Raw genomic sequence first — 18781 nt, forward strand, 5'->3', positions numbered from 1 at the left:
TCCAGGATAGGGAACCAGTGATATAATCCCTGCCCATTGTCCCATCTGAACCAGTGGGGAAAAATACTTCAGTATTCAAAGAATTTAAATAAGGACCCCTTATTTCTTATTCCAAACCTTTATTTTACCATTGTTTTAAACTAGAACAGATTGAAGTCTACCTTCTGCAGCCTATTGATTCATGGGAAAAGGAAAGGTTTAACAGACCTGCAGTCTAAACCTTACATTACATATGGATAGGGTGACCAGATGTTCCAATTTTATAGGGATGGTCCCAATTTTTGGGTCTTTTTCTTATGTAGGCTCCTATTACCCCCCACACCTTGTCCTGATTTTTCACACGATGTCTGGTCACCCTACACATGGATCTACTGGCAAAAATGCACGCAGGGTACATTTGTTTTAAACAGAGAAGTTACAGAAACAAACAATTGCTAATTAATTACTAGTAAGATTCAGGACTAAGATCAAAGTTATTAATTGGTTTTGGTCAAACTTGGATGTCTGTAGTTGAAGATCTCCATAGAAGTGGCCTAATTTTCAGACATTCCAAGAAACCAGTTTTCACAGAAACCAATGGGAACACTGGGTGTTCAGCACTACTGAAAATCAGGCTAGTCTTATTGAAATGTCTAACTTTAGATGCCAAGGCCTTAGCTTCTCACAAACTTCAGCATGTACCTAATGAGTGTGAGGGGTCCCGTCAACTTCAAAGCTATTTCTCACATGAGTACAATTACTAAATGTTCATGTGTGTGAAGGATTAGAACCCAAGTTTGCAAAGTTTGTCCCTTTTATTTTAATGTGCTCTCTCTTCAGCCATTCCTTTAAAAACAAACAAACCAACCCAAACCTAAACATGGTTAGAACTTCTCTCCTTAATCCATTTGCATGAACTAATACACACCTTTTCTAAAAATGGGAGACTGAGTCAATACTGTACATTGCTCTTAAACCAAAAGTGCAAACAGAGTGGTACACAAAAATCTTCTTGTGAATTATTTTAAGCAACCTAAGACACAGTTACTCTGACTGATACTCCTGAAATATTACATAGTGATGTCAAAAGATCTGATACTTCATGCTAATTTTATAGCTATGTTTTATGACTTCATTAATATTCACTCATTTTGGGCCCTATCTGGGTTCCACTGAAATCAGTAGTAATCTTGGCACTGATTTCAGTAGTCATAGGATTAGGCCTTCTTAAAGGAATTGAAAAATTGTTCTCTTAGAGTAAGAGGTGCTTGTTAAAAATATGCACATAGATGTTTACTTTTGTATTATCGGAGATCAGCGGTATCTAAAAATCCACTTTACAGTTCATAATGCTGCATGCCTATTAGGTTCTAAGAATACTACTCTTAGTGTTTTCTGAGACACATTACTATTGCTGCCATTTATACAAGAAAGTATTGTGAAATCACTTTGTAAGCTAGTAGCAGAAGGCAATATGAGTGAATGTTTAAGAATCATTTTATTATTGCTTTACATCTCAATTTCTTTATCTTGATGAAAACAATGGGCCACATTCTGCTCTCAGTCATATTAGTTCAAATCCGGCACAACATCACTGAATCCTGAGAGCAGAATCTGGCCCCACTCATGTTTTTATACTCTGTAACACTGAATGCATTGGTTATTGTTATAGTCAGTAATCAAGACAATAAGGGGTGGGAGGTATGGGGCATGTAAAATCCAAGGAGGAATGTGAGAGTCGGTGAAGATACTTCCAAAATCTGTTGAATGGAGACAGTGATAGAAATAATGAAGGCTATTATATACTGAAGGAGATTAAGTTATTGATTGCATACATGATGCTAATAAAATCAACAGGCGTAGTCAAATCATTTCAGGAAACAAACTAGAGAGGATACAAGGGCAAAACCAGAACAGGATTACAACTGTTCCCCACTTCCACATACACTGCATTTCACTGGTATTTATATTACACATTTATACCCCAAACCTCAGCCCCTCCATCCAAGTACTAGGTGCACAGAGTTCCCAATGAAGGAATGCTTTTCCTCAGTCCCAGAGATTGTTTTCTAGCTGCTTCTGACTGCCCTGGTTTCTGGAAGGAGAAATGGCCTGCTGGATCTGTGTAATTGTGGATCCATAAGTCCTAGCTCCTCTCTCCCATATTTCCCCCTCCTCATATAGAGCTCTGCTCCTTGGTATGCAGAGAATGTGGACACTCCACACAGGCTTCAGCAGCCTGCCTCCTCATGCAGTAGAACTGCACTGGTTGTGCTGTGTTTAGGTCCCTCCTGCCACCAAATGTTATCACCAGGAATTGCACGTGTAATTGAATGCAGAATTTGGCTCTAACATGCCTGAAGGAAAAAGAATGAACTGGGTGGAGAACAAAGTTGCTGACAGGCACTGGATAGATAGGAGACAAGACAATCATGATGGACAACATGAAGTCGTAAGGGCTAAAGAGGCTTGGAGGGCTAAAGAGAGAAGGTGAAAAGTGTGGATACTACAGATTGGTGTCCCCAAACCTTAAATGGTTGGACCTTTTTGGCCTTATCCTCTTCCCCCTCACTCATTTTAGCAAACTACCAGGTTCCTTATTTGTCCCAGTATCAGTTCCAAGAAAACTTCCTAGTTTTCAGCTCAACTGGATAGAAATCTTCAATTCCTGGGGTGAACCATGGAATCTTCTGTAGCAGTGATGCACCCGCCAGTTCAGTGGATGTGTTTGAACTGCAGCTACGATGGAACGAATACAGTCTTTTCAGGGATGGAATTGCAGAGAAGGTTATTGTAAGTAATGGATCATCTCCAGAACTGGACAGCACCCACAAGAGCGTATATCTCTATGCACTCTTCTGGTTGAAGGGAGACTCTAGAAAGTGCTGGCTCCAGGCGCGTGGAAGTTGAGAAAGAGTCATGGACTGGTCATGGGCACTTCAAATGTACTTCCTAACAAATTATCATGAACTTCAAAATTAATTATTGTTATGTTATTTTAAAGCATCCTTCTGATAACTTGTTAAAACAGTTTCTAAGTTGGTTTAGATTGTAACGTGTGCAAGGCGAGGACTGTCTTTTAATGTGTGTTTGTACAGAGCCTAGAACTATAAGGCCCTGATCCTGACTGAGGCATCCTGACACTACGGTAATACAAGTAATAATTAATACTAATAAGGTATCCTGAGAGTTCATAATAGCATTTTATAGCATTCAATGTTATTGTAGCACTGTGTGTCCAGTGGTAGCACCACATGCACCAAAGAAGCTAGAAGGACCTCTCTAGTTCCCTCAGCTATCCCATCAAGATCTCTCAACATTTCTTACTGACACCTAGCATCATTCTACATGATGCCATTGTGGATGCCTTCCAGCCCCAACCTTGATTTGTCAATTGTGGTTTATACTTTAGTTAACTTACTGTTAACACAGTTGCAAACTAGATTTGGCTTGTTTTTTGATTTAAAAAGAAAGGCCTCCAAGGTTTCCACATCAGGAGGAAAAAAAAAAAAGGAAAAAAAAAAGCAAGAGAAAGCTATTAGTGTGTGCATAGAACAGGGAAATGCTCTCAGTATAATATACAACACAGTCACTGGAATAAAACAGGACACTCTTATGAAGACTATGAAAACAAATTCTGCAGGTCAGCTGCTTGCTTGACCTGAAGTTTGTTAAACAAATTATGTTCTGTTACACCAGTAGCTATTTTCTTCAGTGGAGTTAAACCCCCCATAACAGAGAGCAGAATTTAGTTCATTGTGTGTCCCACCTGTGGGTGTGACAGAGGGAATGAGAAAGAGTTGGAGGATATGTTTAAAAAAGGAAAAATGGGGAAAGACATAAAACCACAAGGAACAAAATGCTAAGCTAGGAAGGGATTTTGAACACAAGGAACTAATATGAATCAAAGATGAAAGAAACATAAAACCATTATCCACAAGTAAATATGTGAACTGGCATCCTGCAGTAAATCCCACATTTACAGTGGTAGAGCCCTATGCTACTATACTCAATCCCCACAGGGACAGCTGACAGTTGGGATAGGAAGACAAGGTGAGTGAGGTAATATCTTTTATTGGACCAACTTCTGTTGGTGAGAGAGACAAGCTCCCAAGCTACACAGAGCTCTTTTTCAGGTTTGGGTAGGAAGTCCCTCTGAGGTACTTTGGAAGGTTGGTCCCTCACAGTAAAGTTTATGCATCCCTGTTCTTTTTCTCATGGGCAGCTGAGAGGGGAAAAAAGCTCTGAATACCTGCCCCCTCCCTTTGCGTCCCACCAACAAGAAAACTGAACTATAGCAGTTGGTGTTTCATTTTCATCAATGAGTCTTTAAGCCAATTGTGAGAATCCACAGGAGTCATTACAATTCACACATGCTTAAACAATACCGTGCACCCCAAGATACTCTAAAATGCCTTTAAAATTTGTTTTTTGGGGCAGTATAATACCTCTAATCCTGTCAGTAATCTGTTGAATGGGCATGGTGGCTGTCCTAACATTCAGCTGAAATCCAAGCCTCTCTTTCTTACCCTTATTATCTTCTAAACAAATAATCACTTTTGTATTGAATGATCCATTCATCTAGCTAGTACAGAACACTTTCTACTAGAAATAAAAAAGACCTGACAAAAAGACATAGGTGCTTCTGATTGTGAGGTTGCATGGAGACTTGCAAGAGAGACTAGTACAAGGTGTCCACATTACTAATCAACTCAGTGGGTGCTGCTATACTGTTTGCCATAATTTTGGGCAGTACTACTTCTGAAGTCCATACCGTCAACAAATTTTGGTGTATGCAGTCACTACATAGCTTATCCTGTGGTGACATTCCAGGAACTATTGCCTTCTAGAGATAATAGTACTTGGAATTATGTTGAATCATGAAATTGCATCCTGGGCACCCAGGTAGGAGGAGAAGTATTCATTGGGTGCTAGATAGTTCTTTGCTGGCATCCGCCCATCTATATTAAAAACCATGAAGCAGCAGGTTGACTTGAAATACGCCATTCTAGTTTGCTGCCAGATATTCCACTGCTCATTTTAGCAGCACCATGTAAAAGGCTGTTTCAGTGTCTGAAGAGGTCTGAACAAAGATGGATTCAAAGACTGCCTAGTGACTATAATACAAATATACAAAAAGTCTGAAGATTTAATCTAGAAGACCTTAATTATTTGGTATAATAATGTGGAGAAGCAGCCAAGAAAACAATGACCAGAAAGTTTTCTTTTTTACACTTATGACAGAAACTTCTCAAATGCTTCAAGGAAATCTGTGGAAGAGCCAAGCCCATCTATGTCCAATAAATTATTCTTGCCATGAAAGTGGAATAAATCAGTCTCTTCTTCCTCTCCATTTTCATGTTCTTCTTGTCCTTCAACAAGGTTGGTCTCGGAAGTAGGAATGACAATGATACGTGGGACTGCAGTACTAATGATAGGGTCCAGGCCTCTGTTTATTTGAGTTTCCCTTTGTGAGGTATCTGAGCCTCTTCCTTTGCTGATGCTGTTCAAGCCAATGGGAAGAGAAGCTGCTTTTAAGGAACTGGTCACAAGTGCTTTAGGGGAATTCTGTAGGACCGACCTCCCAAGCAGCTTCTGCAAGTAGCTGGAGGAGAGCAAAACCTAGGGTAAAAACAACACTAAATCTTTAGAACCATCATTTGACATATAACAATTGTACGTTATCTTACCACTCTGAAACACGTGTTTGAAATCTCTTGTACCAGTCCATTAACATTTTAGGTGTTAGTTCTCTTGAGCTGTTTCCCCATTAATATTTGAGCCACTGCCCCAAAATAAAATCAGTATCATGTGATCTATGTATTAAAATTTACCAAACTGTCACTTTTAGAAACGCACAACATATACAACAAAATACTAAATGATGTAAAGAAATGCGTATTTGGTCAAATGTTTTCAAAAATGTGTAGGTAATGGACATTAACCCATTTTATGCTGTGATCAATGGAGAAGCACATTCTGAAACACATTATTTATCCATTACTAATTTGGAACTGTATTGTACCCATTCTGCCATAAGCTTTAAGGTTACTGGGTTAAATCTTCAGCTACTCCAAATCAGTACAACTCCACTGGAGCTATGACAATTTACACCATCTAAGGACCTGACTGACTTCCTGGTTTTTAAAAAAAAAAAAAAATCTTCCAAGAAAAAAATTATATATAAAAGGAGAGTTTTTTTCAGGCATCCCAGTAGTGATGCAGCATTATGCTGCTGCATCAAAACTCTTTGGGGGTGAAAGTAGAAACTTCCATGTGGTCACTTTTCAGACTAAAACTGAGTTTATTTCACAACACTTTCTATTCATTCTGTTCTACACAGAGTCTAATACTGCTCTTATCACTGTAGTAGTATCTGAGGATACATCTACACTGCAATAAAAGAACTGGTGCACAGGCCCAGCAGGCCCAGGTCAATTGAGTTTGGAGCACGTGGCTTGAAGTGCGGGGCTAAAAAATTGCGGTGTAGATGTTCAGACTCAGGCTGGATCCTAGGCTCTGAGACCCTGTGGGTGGGGAGGATTTCAGAGCCTGAGCCTAAATGCGCACACAGCTATTTTTAGATCTGCAGCCTCAGTCAGCTGACACAGGCTCTGGGACTTGGTGCTGCAGGTTTTTTATTGCAGTGTAGACATACCCTCAGGGTTTTAGAATAGCCTCTGCCCCCACCCTTAAGAAAGTTCCAATCCCGCATCAGATGCTTCATACATGTTTAAAATGTTATTTCTCAAACATTTTAACGCATGAAACCTGTCACATCCTGGAACCTTTTTTCTGTATAATGAACAAAGAAGTATCTCAGATTAAATATTTATATAGAACAGTTTGATTCTTCGTATCTTTATTTTCTTAAAATTCCATTTTCCCTGCCACAACCACACTAACAATTTCAATAGTTGTGTCCTGAGATGTTTCCTATGTATCTTGTCTGCCCAGTAGGTGGCGCTGTAACCATAAGAAATATAGATAGTACCATATTTAACAAAAAAGAAGAAAAATAATTCCACTTCTTTGGCTTCAGAAGCGCTTCACTTTCTATTCACTCTGATCGATCTATAATTTCATGACCACCATTTTAGTTTACCTAGGACTCTCAAAAGATCAATCCAATCATCATCAGGAGTATAAAAATCAATCAACCACCACAAACACTAATGCTTTAAAAAAAATGTAAATAATAATAAAGGAAGTTTTTGTAATCAGACTAATATTTTTTAAGTATAAGTAAACAGGTCTGTGTTCTTTTGGGAGAACATGTAAATCCTTTAATTAGCTCATCTGAAGAAACAGGAGGGAGAGAAAAAGACAGTGTCTCCTTTTGAAAACCTATTTTATTTCCTTTTTTACCCTCATAACTAGGAGCCAGAAACTCCTGAGTTCTAAACCTGGCTCTGACAATGACTCCCTCAGTGACCTTAGACATGTTGCATAACCCCTCTCCCTCAGTTTTCCCATGTCCAAAATTATGGCAATCCCTCACAGGAATGCTGTGAAGATTAGTTAGTAAATGTTTTCACAACATTCTGAACATGGAAAGCGTGAAATATTAATATTGGCTTTCCTACAATAACTGAAATGATGATTATAAAAATACTTAGTGAGAGATAGAAAGGAAGTGGTTAAAGAAAAATAGAAACCCCTCTCTGGCAAGGAGAAGCAACATTAAAAAGAAAAATATAATGAATACTTCACTCCTTTGGATATTTCTGCGAAAACTGATATAGCTCAGGGCAGAGAACAAGTCTTGCTCTTTGTTTTATAAAGCATCACGTACATTTATGGTAATATACAGATCTACATATTATTAGCCTTGAGTGTCTTCTTAGGTCTCCTCCTCTCAACATACATCAACTGTCTTTCTTCTTCTATCGGAGGTATTTCTCTAACACTGATAAAACATAGTACTTAAGCTCATACCATTAGTACACTGCAACATGATGGCTAAGTGCATCTTTATCTCCTTCTAGTGGCTGGACTCTGTACAAAGAGGTTTCCTGAATCTGCTAAAGCCTTGGAGCTGATGAACTAGGTTCTTGATCTCAAACTGTTGATGCTCATGCTTTTAGATCATGACAGTCTGATTGTAAGATAGCTCACCTTTGGGCAAAAGATTTTGCATTTGTGGGAATGGGATAGGACAGGTTTGATGCTATTGTCCATCTCTCCCTCTCTTTGGGTATCACATTGGATGCCTATAGCTTATGCTATAACATAACAATATATTCCAATTCCATAGCCAGGAATTAATAATTTTAATTTAATTATAATGATTTCTGCAGCTACAGTCATGGTCATTTTAAAGGGATGCACTCAAAGTGGACAAAACCAGTGTATGACACTCCCTAAATGAACATTTTAAGGATCCTTGACACAGAAGAAAAGTCCAGTCCTCCAAACAGGGCCAGCTAGAGAATTAAAACTCCAGCTCCCCAGCTGCATAAGCCATTTACCCCACATCAGAGATCTGTGTTTGTAGTGAATATGGTTGTGCACACATGGCACCATCTTCCAGCTTGGTGGGCCTGGCTTGCTCCTATGAGCAGGCTGCTTGTTATAAATAACAGCAAACCTGCTCTTTAAAGTGCTAGGAGAGCAGAATTCTTGTTAATTTCAACCCCCTGCAGATTCACAAGAATGTAAAGAGCAGGGAGAACAGAAGAACAATTTAATGGGGTGACAACAAAGACATTAGAGCCAGCAAGATACCTTGCTGAACGATAGTACTGTGTCAGTCCTTGTCTTTGAAGGCTCATGGCTTTCCAAGACTAGGGGAATTATTAAAAAAAAAGTACCATTTGGACTTTCTGGAGGGATAGCTCAGTGGTTTGAGCCATTGGCCTGCTAAACCCAGGGTTGTGAGTTCAATCCTTCAGGGAGCCACTTAGGAATCTAGGGCAAAAATCAGTACTTGGTCCTGCTAGTGAAGGCAGGGGGCTGGACTCAATGACCTTTTGAGGGCCCTTCCAGTTCTAGGAGATAGGTATATCTCTAATTATTAGACTAGTGTTAAAATATGGACCTTCAGTATGCCTATAGGTCTTCTACACTCAGTATACATTATTGTTTCTCTGCCACAGGTATTTCTGTAGTGCCCATCCCCATTGTATCTCAGCTAACAATATTTGCCTTTTCATCTACAGATACACAGGTACAGTAGATATTGCTATCTTTTGGGAGTGTAGGTGTGCAAAGCAGGTATGGGGACTGCCCTGTGAGATCATCGTAACTGTCTGATTAGAGCCTTATTTCACACTACCAACATTGCCTAGTCACTGTCACATGACACATGTTCCTGAGGAAAAGCTCTGTGTGGCTAGAAAGCTTGTCTATATCACCAACAGAAGTCAGTCCGACAGAAGATACTACCTCACCCCCCCCCGTCTTTCACATCTTTTAATGTCATTCTAGATTTGATGTGTAATCATGTCATTGTAGTCCATTGTCATAGGCCATTAGTCTCATCACTCCTAGGTGCTAACACAGAAAGCACACTCTCCCAACATGCTGCGAGCTCTGGGAGCCATTGCCCCTGGGGTGGTAATTAGCTGCCACACTCTGGCCTTGGGTATATGTCAGCAGCCCACCAGTAATTTTGCATTAAGCAATCCTCATCTGAATCAACTTACGAAGAAGATATCATAGGATACAATAAGTTTCCCGATCTTGACAGGATGAGCAGTTGTTTGTTTGTTTTTTTAAGATGTGGAGCAGAAGAAAAGTGAGATTATTCTCTGCCTCAGAAACTTTACTATATTGATAAACACATGGACTAAATGATCCTTGACCTGACTCCAACTCACAGCAAGATCAATAGTAGGTTTAAAGTGTTACAACCAAAATCTGTTGTAGACAATCTGGTCATGCTGTCTAGAAGTCTAAAGTAAATCCCTAAAAGGTCAACTTTGTGTTTTTAGGGCAACCAGAAGACCTGATGATGAAGTGCTCCCGTTGATCTTGACAAGAGGATACGTGCTGGAAGCTACTGAGATATGCTTGTGCATGAAAGCAGCACAAAGAAGAGCTTCACACCCTGCACCTGGGACACTCAACATGAATATTGTGAAAGTGCCCATCTGTAGCATTATAAACCACTTGCCAGTGAATAGTACTGAGATCAGTAGAGTGCAGGAACCCAATCGAGGGCTACTTATCAAAACTGACAGGCATCCTTCGAGAACAAAAATCAGCATAGCCTCTGTGATTCTTCTTGCGGAGAACAGTGTGGCCAAGTTACAGGCATTAAAATAATGAATTACTATGGGTCAAAATGTCTATGAAGAAAACCTGAGATTTCCTCTCCTCCACTTCTCTCTCAGAAAAAAACAAAAAGAGCAGAGATTGAATTTGGAGTTGGGGGTATCTGGAGGGAATCCCCTAACTCTTCTTCCTCTCCACTGTCTTGGGTGCGTGACAAGATGGCCAATGTAGTATGGTAGGTCCTGCGCTTTTCTTGGTGGGGGCTAAGATGCCACCCCTTGACCCTGCTCTTGGGGCACTGAGGGCCCCACTAGTGGCCCGGGAAGGTGGTAAAGGCGGGGGCAGGGGAGGGGTCTGGGTTTGCTCCTCACTCTGAGTCCCAGCCCCTCTCAACAACTGCGGGTCCTTACCCTTTTCCCCATTGGGTGGGGTACCTTCAGTCCTTTGACGGCTGGGGCTGGGTCTCCCTTACTCTGGTTTTCTGATCTTCCAAGTCTCACAGCACACCTCCAAGCTCCAGTCTTCCCTCCTTCCTCCTCCTCCCCTGACTGCCTGAAGCAAGGGGTTTTATTAGGTTGCTAACAGGGCCTTAATTGACTACAGGTGCTACAATTAATCTGTAGCAACCCTCCCTAGTCTTCAGGGAACCACACCTTAATTAGCCTAGGGCTTATATACTTCCCCTCGACCACTCTCCCACTGCTCTCTGGCCCTCCTGTATCGGAGGCGTTATGTCCAGACATGGATTTAGCAAGGGAGCTCTGAAGCAAGGTGAGGTCACCCAGTTTGGGTCCATTCCTGCCAGCAGGAACTGGACATTTCACTCACTCAGCCCTGTGACTGAGGGTTAGATGGAGACTTCACACTCAGGGCCCTTTCCCCACTTTCTTCTACATAGAGAGTATGAGCTTCTACTGTTTCCATAGCTTCCAAAGCCAAATATAGCACCTCCACATAAAACACTAGCTGCCTTCCTCAGCAAGAGACAGGAACAAACTGGAGGTCTGGGCACAAAGGGCCAAATCCTCAGCTGTTGTATATCAAAGTAGCTCCATTGATTTAGGTAGAAATATGCCAATTCACACCAGGTGAGGGTGTGGCCCAGGGTGCATGAGAGAGGTGGGATTTGGCACCAAATCTCTTGCTCCCAATAGGTACTTCACTGACACCTGAGGAGCAGACCTACTCATTGTTCATACTGGCTAACCAAGCTACAGAATGCTCGCTTAAGTGGTGGCACTTGATCTCTACCATCGTTGTCTTTTTTGGGGGGTTTAAAGTGATGAAACTGATTGATGTGACTTTTGCAGTGGCACCGCCTGGAATGAAAGAAAGTGAGGATTATTCTGTCAACAGAAGAAGGTATCACACCACACTAAATTATTTTATCTTGCCCAAGATTCCATAAAGCGTTAATGTTACTCTGCAGCCAGCAGCAATGTTTTATTGGGCCAGATTCCCATTTACATTAAGGCCCCTTTACACTATGCTATCAGTGTAAAAGGGCCTTAAAATAGAAACAAATTGCATTTACACTCACTAAGTCCATTTTACATTGCTTGAGCAGCATACATGGGCCACAAATGTAAATGAGGTTCAGGCCCATTATTTATACAGCAGCAACGGTGTGGTGCATGCTTTCATGGATGAGAGTGGAGGCCCAGACCTCAGAGAACATGCAACATAAACAGATAGCACACAGATGAAGTGCAGAGATGGGATCCAAAAGCACGAGCTGACAATGCCGTACAACTTGTCAGTGATGCAATCAATCATTATGCTGTTTTTTTTTTTTTCCAAAAATTATTTTCTACTGCCTGCTTTGTCAACACTTTATAAAGGGGAAGACTAAGGTTTTCCAGCCTTGTGGACGAAACAATATGAAAGAGACACCTGGAGGAAGAGTGAGTAGATGCATTCAGTCAAGTATCAGAGGGTATCCGTGTTAGTCTGGATCTGTAAAAGCAGCAAAGAATCCTGTGGCACCTTATAGACTAACAGACGTTTTGGAGCATGAGCTTTCGTGGGTGAATACCCACTTCGTCAGATGCATGTAGTGGAAATTTCCAGGGGCAGGTATATATACGCAGGCAAGCTAGAGATAATGAGGTAGTTCAACTACCTCATTCACTTACGAAAGCTCATGCTCCAAAATGTCTGTTCGTCTATAAGGTGCCACAGGATTCTTTGCTGCTAGATGCATTCAGGAATAAGGAGATTAGTTTGCTTAAACTATGCTGTCTCTAGAAAAAGAACCGGAGATCCAAAAGGAAAGAAAGGTGACTGAATCAGGTTACCTTCTTATGGTGTATTGTTAGTTCATTTAGACATGTCATAGGAGCTGGATACCTACAGACCTGGGAGTACTAGCCAACCTATTAGTAGGTTGGGTATTGAAAGTCTTACGCCTTTGTCTACTGAAGGTGTGGCACTGGCATATTTTCCCATGTGATTCACAGCAATACTATATTTGGAAGACCAGTGAAACTGAAGTATTGGCAAAAGCTGATTCGGGGTGATCTGAGATCATCTTCCAAAGTTCCACCTCTAGAAAAGTGACACTTCTGAGAAAATGACACCAAACTGCAGCCGTTTGGTTTGTAGTTTTGTTGCATCCACAAGAGATGTGCTCAGTACTCACCATCTCCAGTTTCAGTGAGGGAAGGGGGGTAAGCTGCCCGACTTTCCCACTCTCAGGGAGAAATGGGAGTTTCTCTCTCCTCTTCCCCCTCAACAAAGATAAAACATTTTTTAATGTATACTAAAATGAGGGTGCAAAAAAGAGTGGCTTCCACTACTTCTGAATCTGACTTGAAACCCTTATTTTGTAGCAAATGGAGTCTGCCACAACATGGAGGTGAATTCCTTAGATTTGGGAGTGGGATGAGATCAACCATGCTGAGATGAAGCAGTCAGGTTCTTCAATTCATCTCCGCTAATTGTGCTACAAGTCAGCATTTGATCTGGCTTTGGAATGGTAGGTTGCTTTTCCAGCAAAGGCAAAGCAGCTGGGAAAAGAGTTAAAGCATTCATAGGGCCTGTAATGGTGGGGTGGGAGAAACCTTCAAAACCACAAATACAGGTGAGGTCTTCAAGATGTATCCACCTGAGCATCAAGGTTGAATGGGTAAATCGGAGAACACTTGCCAAAGAAAAAAGTATACAATAAAAACAAGAAGCAATTAAGTCCTTCTTTTACCTTTTCTTCAGTTATTGCATTGCAGCTGTGGGCCTTCAGAAGCAGTTCCCTCTTCTCCTTCTGTCTTGGACATGATGAAAAAGAGTTACTTCCGGAAGGGTGCAGTTTCTTATGAACTGGCTCCATTGGCTCAAGTTCTACATCACTCCAAGCCTAAACACCAGGTGAGAATTATTTCCAATGGTTATATTCTTTCTAACTTTTTAAATTTTCTTTTTCATCTGCTGGTAAGCAGGCTGCTTTTGCATGTAGACAAAATGAGAGTGTTCTAAAATGGGCCATATACCCAGCCCTGATGAATCCCCCATTAGACAAGAATTATTCCACATACTCCTGATTTTCTCTCTTACTGCTCTCCTCACACTTATCTCTTTGGAAGCACAGAGCTTGTAAAACACAGTGCATCCATTTTTACCCAGACTTTTTACTCACCTTTGATCTTTGTAGTATAGTGATGCTTGTGGCACCTAAGAATTAGATGTCCAGTTGCAGAGAGAGAGAGAACAGTCTGGAATGTGGGCAGTTACTTCACTTATTTTTCCTGTGCCTCACTAGGGATGGAGCTCAGTCCTGATTTGCTACAATTCAGATATTCCATTTCTGGACCTATCTTGTGCAAAAACTGTGAATCACGACAAATTATATCTTGATTTGGTGATTCGGACAAAAGGCGGCGATCAAACTGTTTTCCACATGCACTTAAGTGAGGATTTGACATGAGGTCCATGAAGGTGTGAAACTAATGCATGAACATCACTGGATTACTCAGATCCCTCAGCTATGAATAGTCTTTTCATTTTTCCTTCCTTGTATAATTAAAACTAGAGATGCCATTTTATTTACATTAGAAATGGGCACACACTCCAACAAGAGAATTTGTTTGGTGGAAACAGCTACAATTCCTGTTTGGTGCTGCCAACTTGTGCATTAGCAAGTGTGTTACAAAACTTCACCATGAACTGCTACCATGCAATATGCAAAAGCCACTGGGTTAAGCTTTTATTTCAAAGCGCATCTACACAGCTGCACTGAACTGGCATTTTAAATCCATGTTTCCTGTCAGTCACTGAAAGAATAATTGCCTCTGGCAATGTCAAATCAACAGAGCACTGCATTACAACAGCAGCAGCAGCAGCGGTTTTGATTGAGACCTATACGCAAAGGTTAGGCCAAGGCTGACACCTTTAGAGAACATTATCCCAGGCCTAGAAAAGAGAATACTTTCAAAACAAAACAAAACAAAACAAAAAACGACTCAACTGAGTTTACAGAAAATTAATGGTGACAAACAGAACAAAAGAAATGGCTCACTCAGGTCAGGACATGTAATGTGCGATAGAATGACTACAGTGAACTTCATTTAGCATCCACTGATCTATTAATCTGTAAAAAAAATTTGTTGAGAGGGAAATAAAGGAGAAAATGAGAGTCAAGGGAAATGGAAAGGTGAAAGGAACAGGAGGATACGTAGGAGAGGGGAAAATAAATGAGTTAGAAAACGTCCTTTTTTTTTAAAACTCTTATTTTATCATCTCCAGAAACAACATATTTCCAGTGCCACCCTTGCATAAACACTATGTACAACTAGTGAGTTAGGCCTTGATCTAGCAAAGCACTTAAGTATGTGCTTAACTCTAGTTCCAGTAACTTTGCTGGATACGTATCTTACAGCAGAAAATGTGTCTGCTTTTCCTGTCAGAATGCTTCATATATTTTATACAACAGCCTAGGTTTCTGAGAATAATCTTAATGCTTCCACAGAACCTCCAGGGCAATGTAATGTAACCATCCATCCTCATGAGCAATACCTTAATGTATCAACCCTATAGTAAGAAACTTCATGGCCTGTGAGTGTAAATTAGCCCAATGGGCAAAAGTTTCCACATTTTCTTTACATTATAACAGAATTACTTATACTTTTTTTTAACAGCTTCTGTTGCCATGGCATCTGTAGCACTGCACAATAAATACAAAAATGAGTGATTCATAGAGATGGTTCAATAAACAATTGCGGCGATGTTTCTATCATGTTAAGATCCTTCATCCTAACATAGTGACAATCAGTTAAATGCCTGGTTGAACGGGGAAGTCTTAAAATTTGCCCTGAAGATTGAAAAACTCTGGATCACATAGACTTACAGAATTTAAGATCAGGGCCATATGAAGGAGCAAGTTCCCAAGAGATTGGTGTTCTGCAGACAATACTACTCCTGGAAAGTTCTGTTCCATTCAGCAATCTTAAAAGCATTGGAAGTAATTGTAATTGTTGCAATAAGGCATTCAGGGAGAGGCATTCTCTCAGCTAGCCCTGACCCACACCAGCTAGTGCAGGGGTAGGCAACCTATGCATGTGTACCAAAGGCGGCACGCGAGCTGATTTTCAGCGGCACTCACACTGCCTGGGTCCTGGCCACCGGTCCAGGGGGCTCTGCATTTTAATTTAATTTTAAATTAAGCTTCTTAAGCATTTTGAAAACCTTATTTACTTTACATACAACAATAGTTCAGTTATATATTATAGACTTATAGAAAGAGACTTTCTAAAAATGTTAAAATGTATTACTGGCACGTGAAACCTTAAATTAGAGTGAAAGGTTGCTGACCCCTGAGCTAGAGCTTTTACATGATAAAATGTTTGTATGCCTGCTAAAAGTTTTCATTACCTTAGCTCTGAAGCAGGAAGATTTTTTGACCACACACAAGAATCACAAAGGATACAGATATTCTCAATTCAGTGTATGTAGATTTAGGTGTGTAGTTTCCTGCAGCTATGTCTGTGCTAGTGTTTTTCAGACAGCTGGTGCAACTCCATTGGAATCAGCTATATATGACAGATTGCTAATGTAAGGAGGGGACAGGTTTTTACTATTTTATTGTCCTGATTTTTCAGAAGACTGAAATGTTCCCAGCGCACACTCCTAAGTTAGTTTGGCTCAGAGCAGATCTAAATGACAGAGTGATAAAATGACTATGCCCTGTTTACAAAAGCAGGCACCTCATGACCTGCTACCTGTAATGGTGGGAGGTTCCACCCAAAATACTAGCATAGGCAAAGCTTTTGTGTCAAAGACAAACTGGTGTAGAATACTATCAAATACAACTCTTAGCCTGCAAAATAACAACAGGAGAAACACTGCAGGTCAGTGATGCTATGTAACTTAACTTTTAAAATATAATAACTTAGCATCTGTTGCAGGGTTACAGGAAGTGGCGGCCAGTATGTCCCTCGGCTCATGTTGCTTCCAGTTGCTCCCATTGGCCTGGAGCAGCGAACAACGGCCACTGGGAGCCACAATCAGCCGAACTTGTGGACGCGGCAGGTAAACAAACCATCTCGGTCCGCCAGGGGCTTTCCCTACACAAGCAGCGTCCCAAGTTTGGGAAACACTGCTCTATGCAGATCACTGATGTGCTGAGTAATGCCCTAATAGTCACAGTGTCAATGCACAAAAGGCTGACTTTTCAGAAGTTGGGGGGAATGGTAAGAAGTCAGTCTGGGGAATAGCAGCAAAGAATCCTGTGACACCTTATAGACTAACAGATGTATTGGAGCATGAGCTTTCGTGGGTAAATGCCCACTTCGTTGGATGCATGTAGTGGAAATTTCCAGAAGCAGGTATATATATGCAAGCAAGAATCAGGCTGGAGATAACGAGGTTTGTAGTTGGCTAGCCATTCACAGTCTTTGTTTAATAGCAGAGGGCATTGCTGGCATATGATGGCCCACAGACAACCCGCCAACCTGAAGCATATTGTTACCATTAACTGCACACCGCACCACAGTACCTCTAACTCAGGAACCAATCCATGCAACAAACCTTGATGCCAACTCTGCCCACATATCTACACCATCACAGGACCTAACCAGGTCAGCCACACCATCACCAATGTAATATATGCCATCATATGCCAGCTATGCCCCTCTGCTATGTACATTAGCCAAACTGGATAGTCCCTGCGTAAAAGGATAAATGGACATAAAAGGATATTAGGAATGGCAATATACAAAAACCTGTAGGAGAACACTTCAATCTCCCTGGACACACAATAGCAGATTTAAAGATAGCCATCCTGCAGCAAAAAAACTTCAGGACCAGACTTCAAAGAGAAACTGCTGAGCTTCAGTTCATCTGCAAATTTGACACCATCAGCTCAGGATTAAACAAAGACTGTGAATGGCTAGCCAACTACAAAAGGGGTTTCTCCTCCCTTGGTGTTCACACCTCCACTGCTAGAAGAGGGCCTCATCCTCCCTGATTGAACTAACCTTGTTATCTCCAGCCTGATTCTTTCTTGCATATATATACCTGCCTCTGAAAATTTCCACTACAAGCACCCGACAAAGTGGGTATTCACCCACAAAAGCTCATGCTCCAATATGTCTGTTAGTCTATAAGGTGCCACAGGACTCCTTGCTGCTTTTACAGATCCAGACTAACATGGCTATCCCTCTGAGTCTGGGGGATGAGAGTCCCCAAGGGAACTTTTTATTTTTAGTACTATTCTGTCTGGTCCTATGGATATGAAGCCTACAAGGCCTGGGCTCTGTTGAATTTTACCTGACAGATAAAGAGTTAAAAGGCTGAGAGCATTAATTTTCATAATTTAACTAAAAAAATACATTTTTGTAATTAATGTGAATTTAATATGTGTGATTTTTCCACATAAAATCCCTCTGCACTGTCACAGCTATACCCCAGGCAGAGCACCAGCTGCTACGACGCCCAAGATTCCACTTCTACGAAACAACCACATTGGAATGCATGGTAAAAGTTGGATAAATAAATCAAACAATAATATTCCTGAACCACAGACAGTGATTACTCTCATACAGAAACTTTATTCTTCCAAGGCTTTCAGAAACAGATGCCAAAGTATGACTTTGGATACGTTTATAGAGAATTAACTGGGGACCTGACTTGTTTCAGACAGGCAAGTTTTATACCCAATTTCCTCCATGGAAATAAGAAAGACTTACTGCTTCTCCAGTGGAAACTGATGAAACACAACTACTCTTGTTTCTGGAGGCAAAAGAGTGATGGCTGGAGACAGAGGCCCTGAATGATGATTCAGTTATAGAACCTGATGAGAGATCGCTCTTTGATATCCGTATGAAAAATCGCAAGCAGGGAACAGCACTGCAAATGGTTTTCCTGAAGGGGAACAGGAGAGTAAAAGTTACAAGCTGCATAACTCCACAAATACTAGCAGCACTATTTGGAAAATGATCCTACAGAAATTCTCTCTCTTTCGGTAATCTCAGTATAGCTTTTGTTTTGTTGTATAAAGATTAAAGATTACTTGGAAGTAGCTTGTTAGGGCTCACGTGAACTGTTAACAAGACAAAAGGAAAGACATCACATGGATTCAGTGGCTTTAAACCAA

At 40.9% G+C, this 18781-nt stretch overlaps 1 protein-coding gene across 1 annotated transcript in view; it reads right to left on the bottom strand.

The window, feature by feature from the left end:
- Positions 1-4245: 4245 nt before the first annotated feature.
- Positions 4246-18781, bottom strand: part of LOC115652164 (melanopsin-like) — a 61289-nt gene continuing 46753 nt past the window's right edge. The window contains exons 8-10 of the mRNA XM_030563844.1: positions 18375-18549; positions 13397-13549; positions 4246-5601 (exon numbers count right to left, since the gene is read on the bottom strand). Coding sequence (XP_030419704.1) covers positions 5215-5601; positions 13397-13549; positions 18375-18549 — 715 coding nt within the window. The 3' untranslated portion in view covers positions 4246-5214. The remainder of the gene's footprint in view (positions 5602-13396; positions 13550-18374; positions 18550-18781) is intronic.

This window comes from Gopherus evgoodei, chromosome 5 (genome assembly GCF_007399415.2).
Source record: "Gopherus evgoodei ecotype Sinaloan lineage chromosome 5, rGopEvg1_v1.p, whole genome shotgun sequence".
NCBI classification, from domain to species: Eukaryota; Metazoa; Chordata; order Testudines; family Testudinidae; genus Gopherus; species Gopherus evgoodei.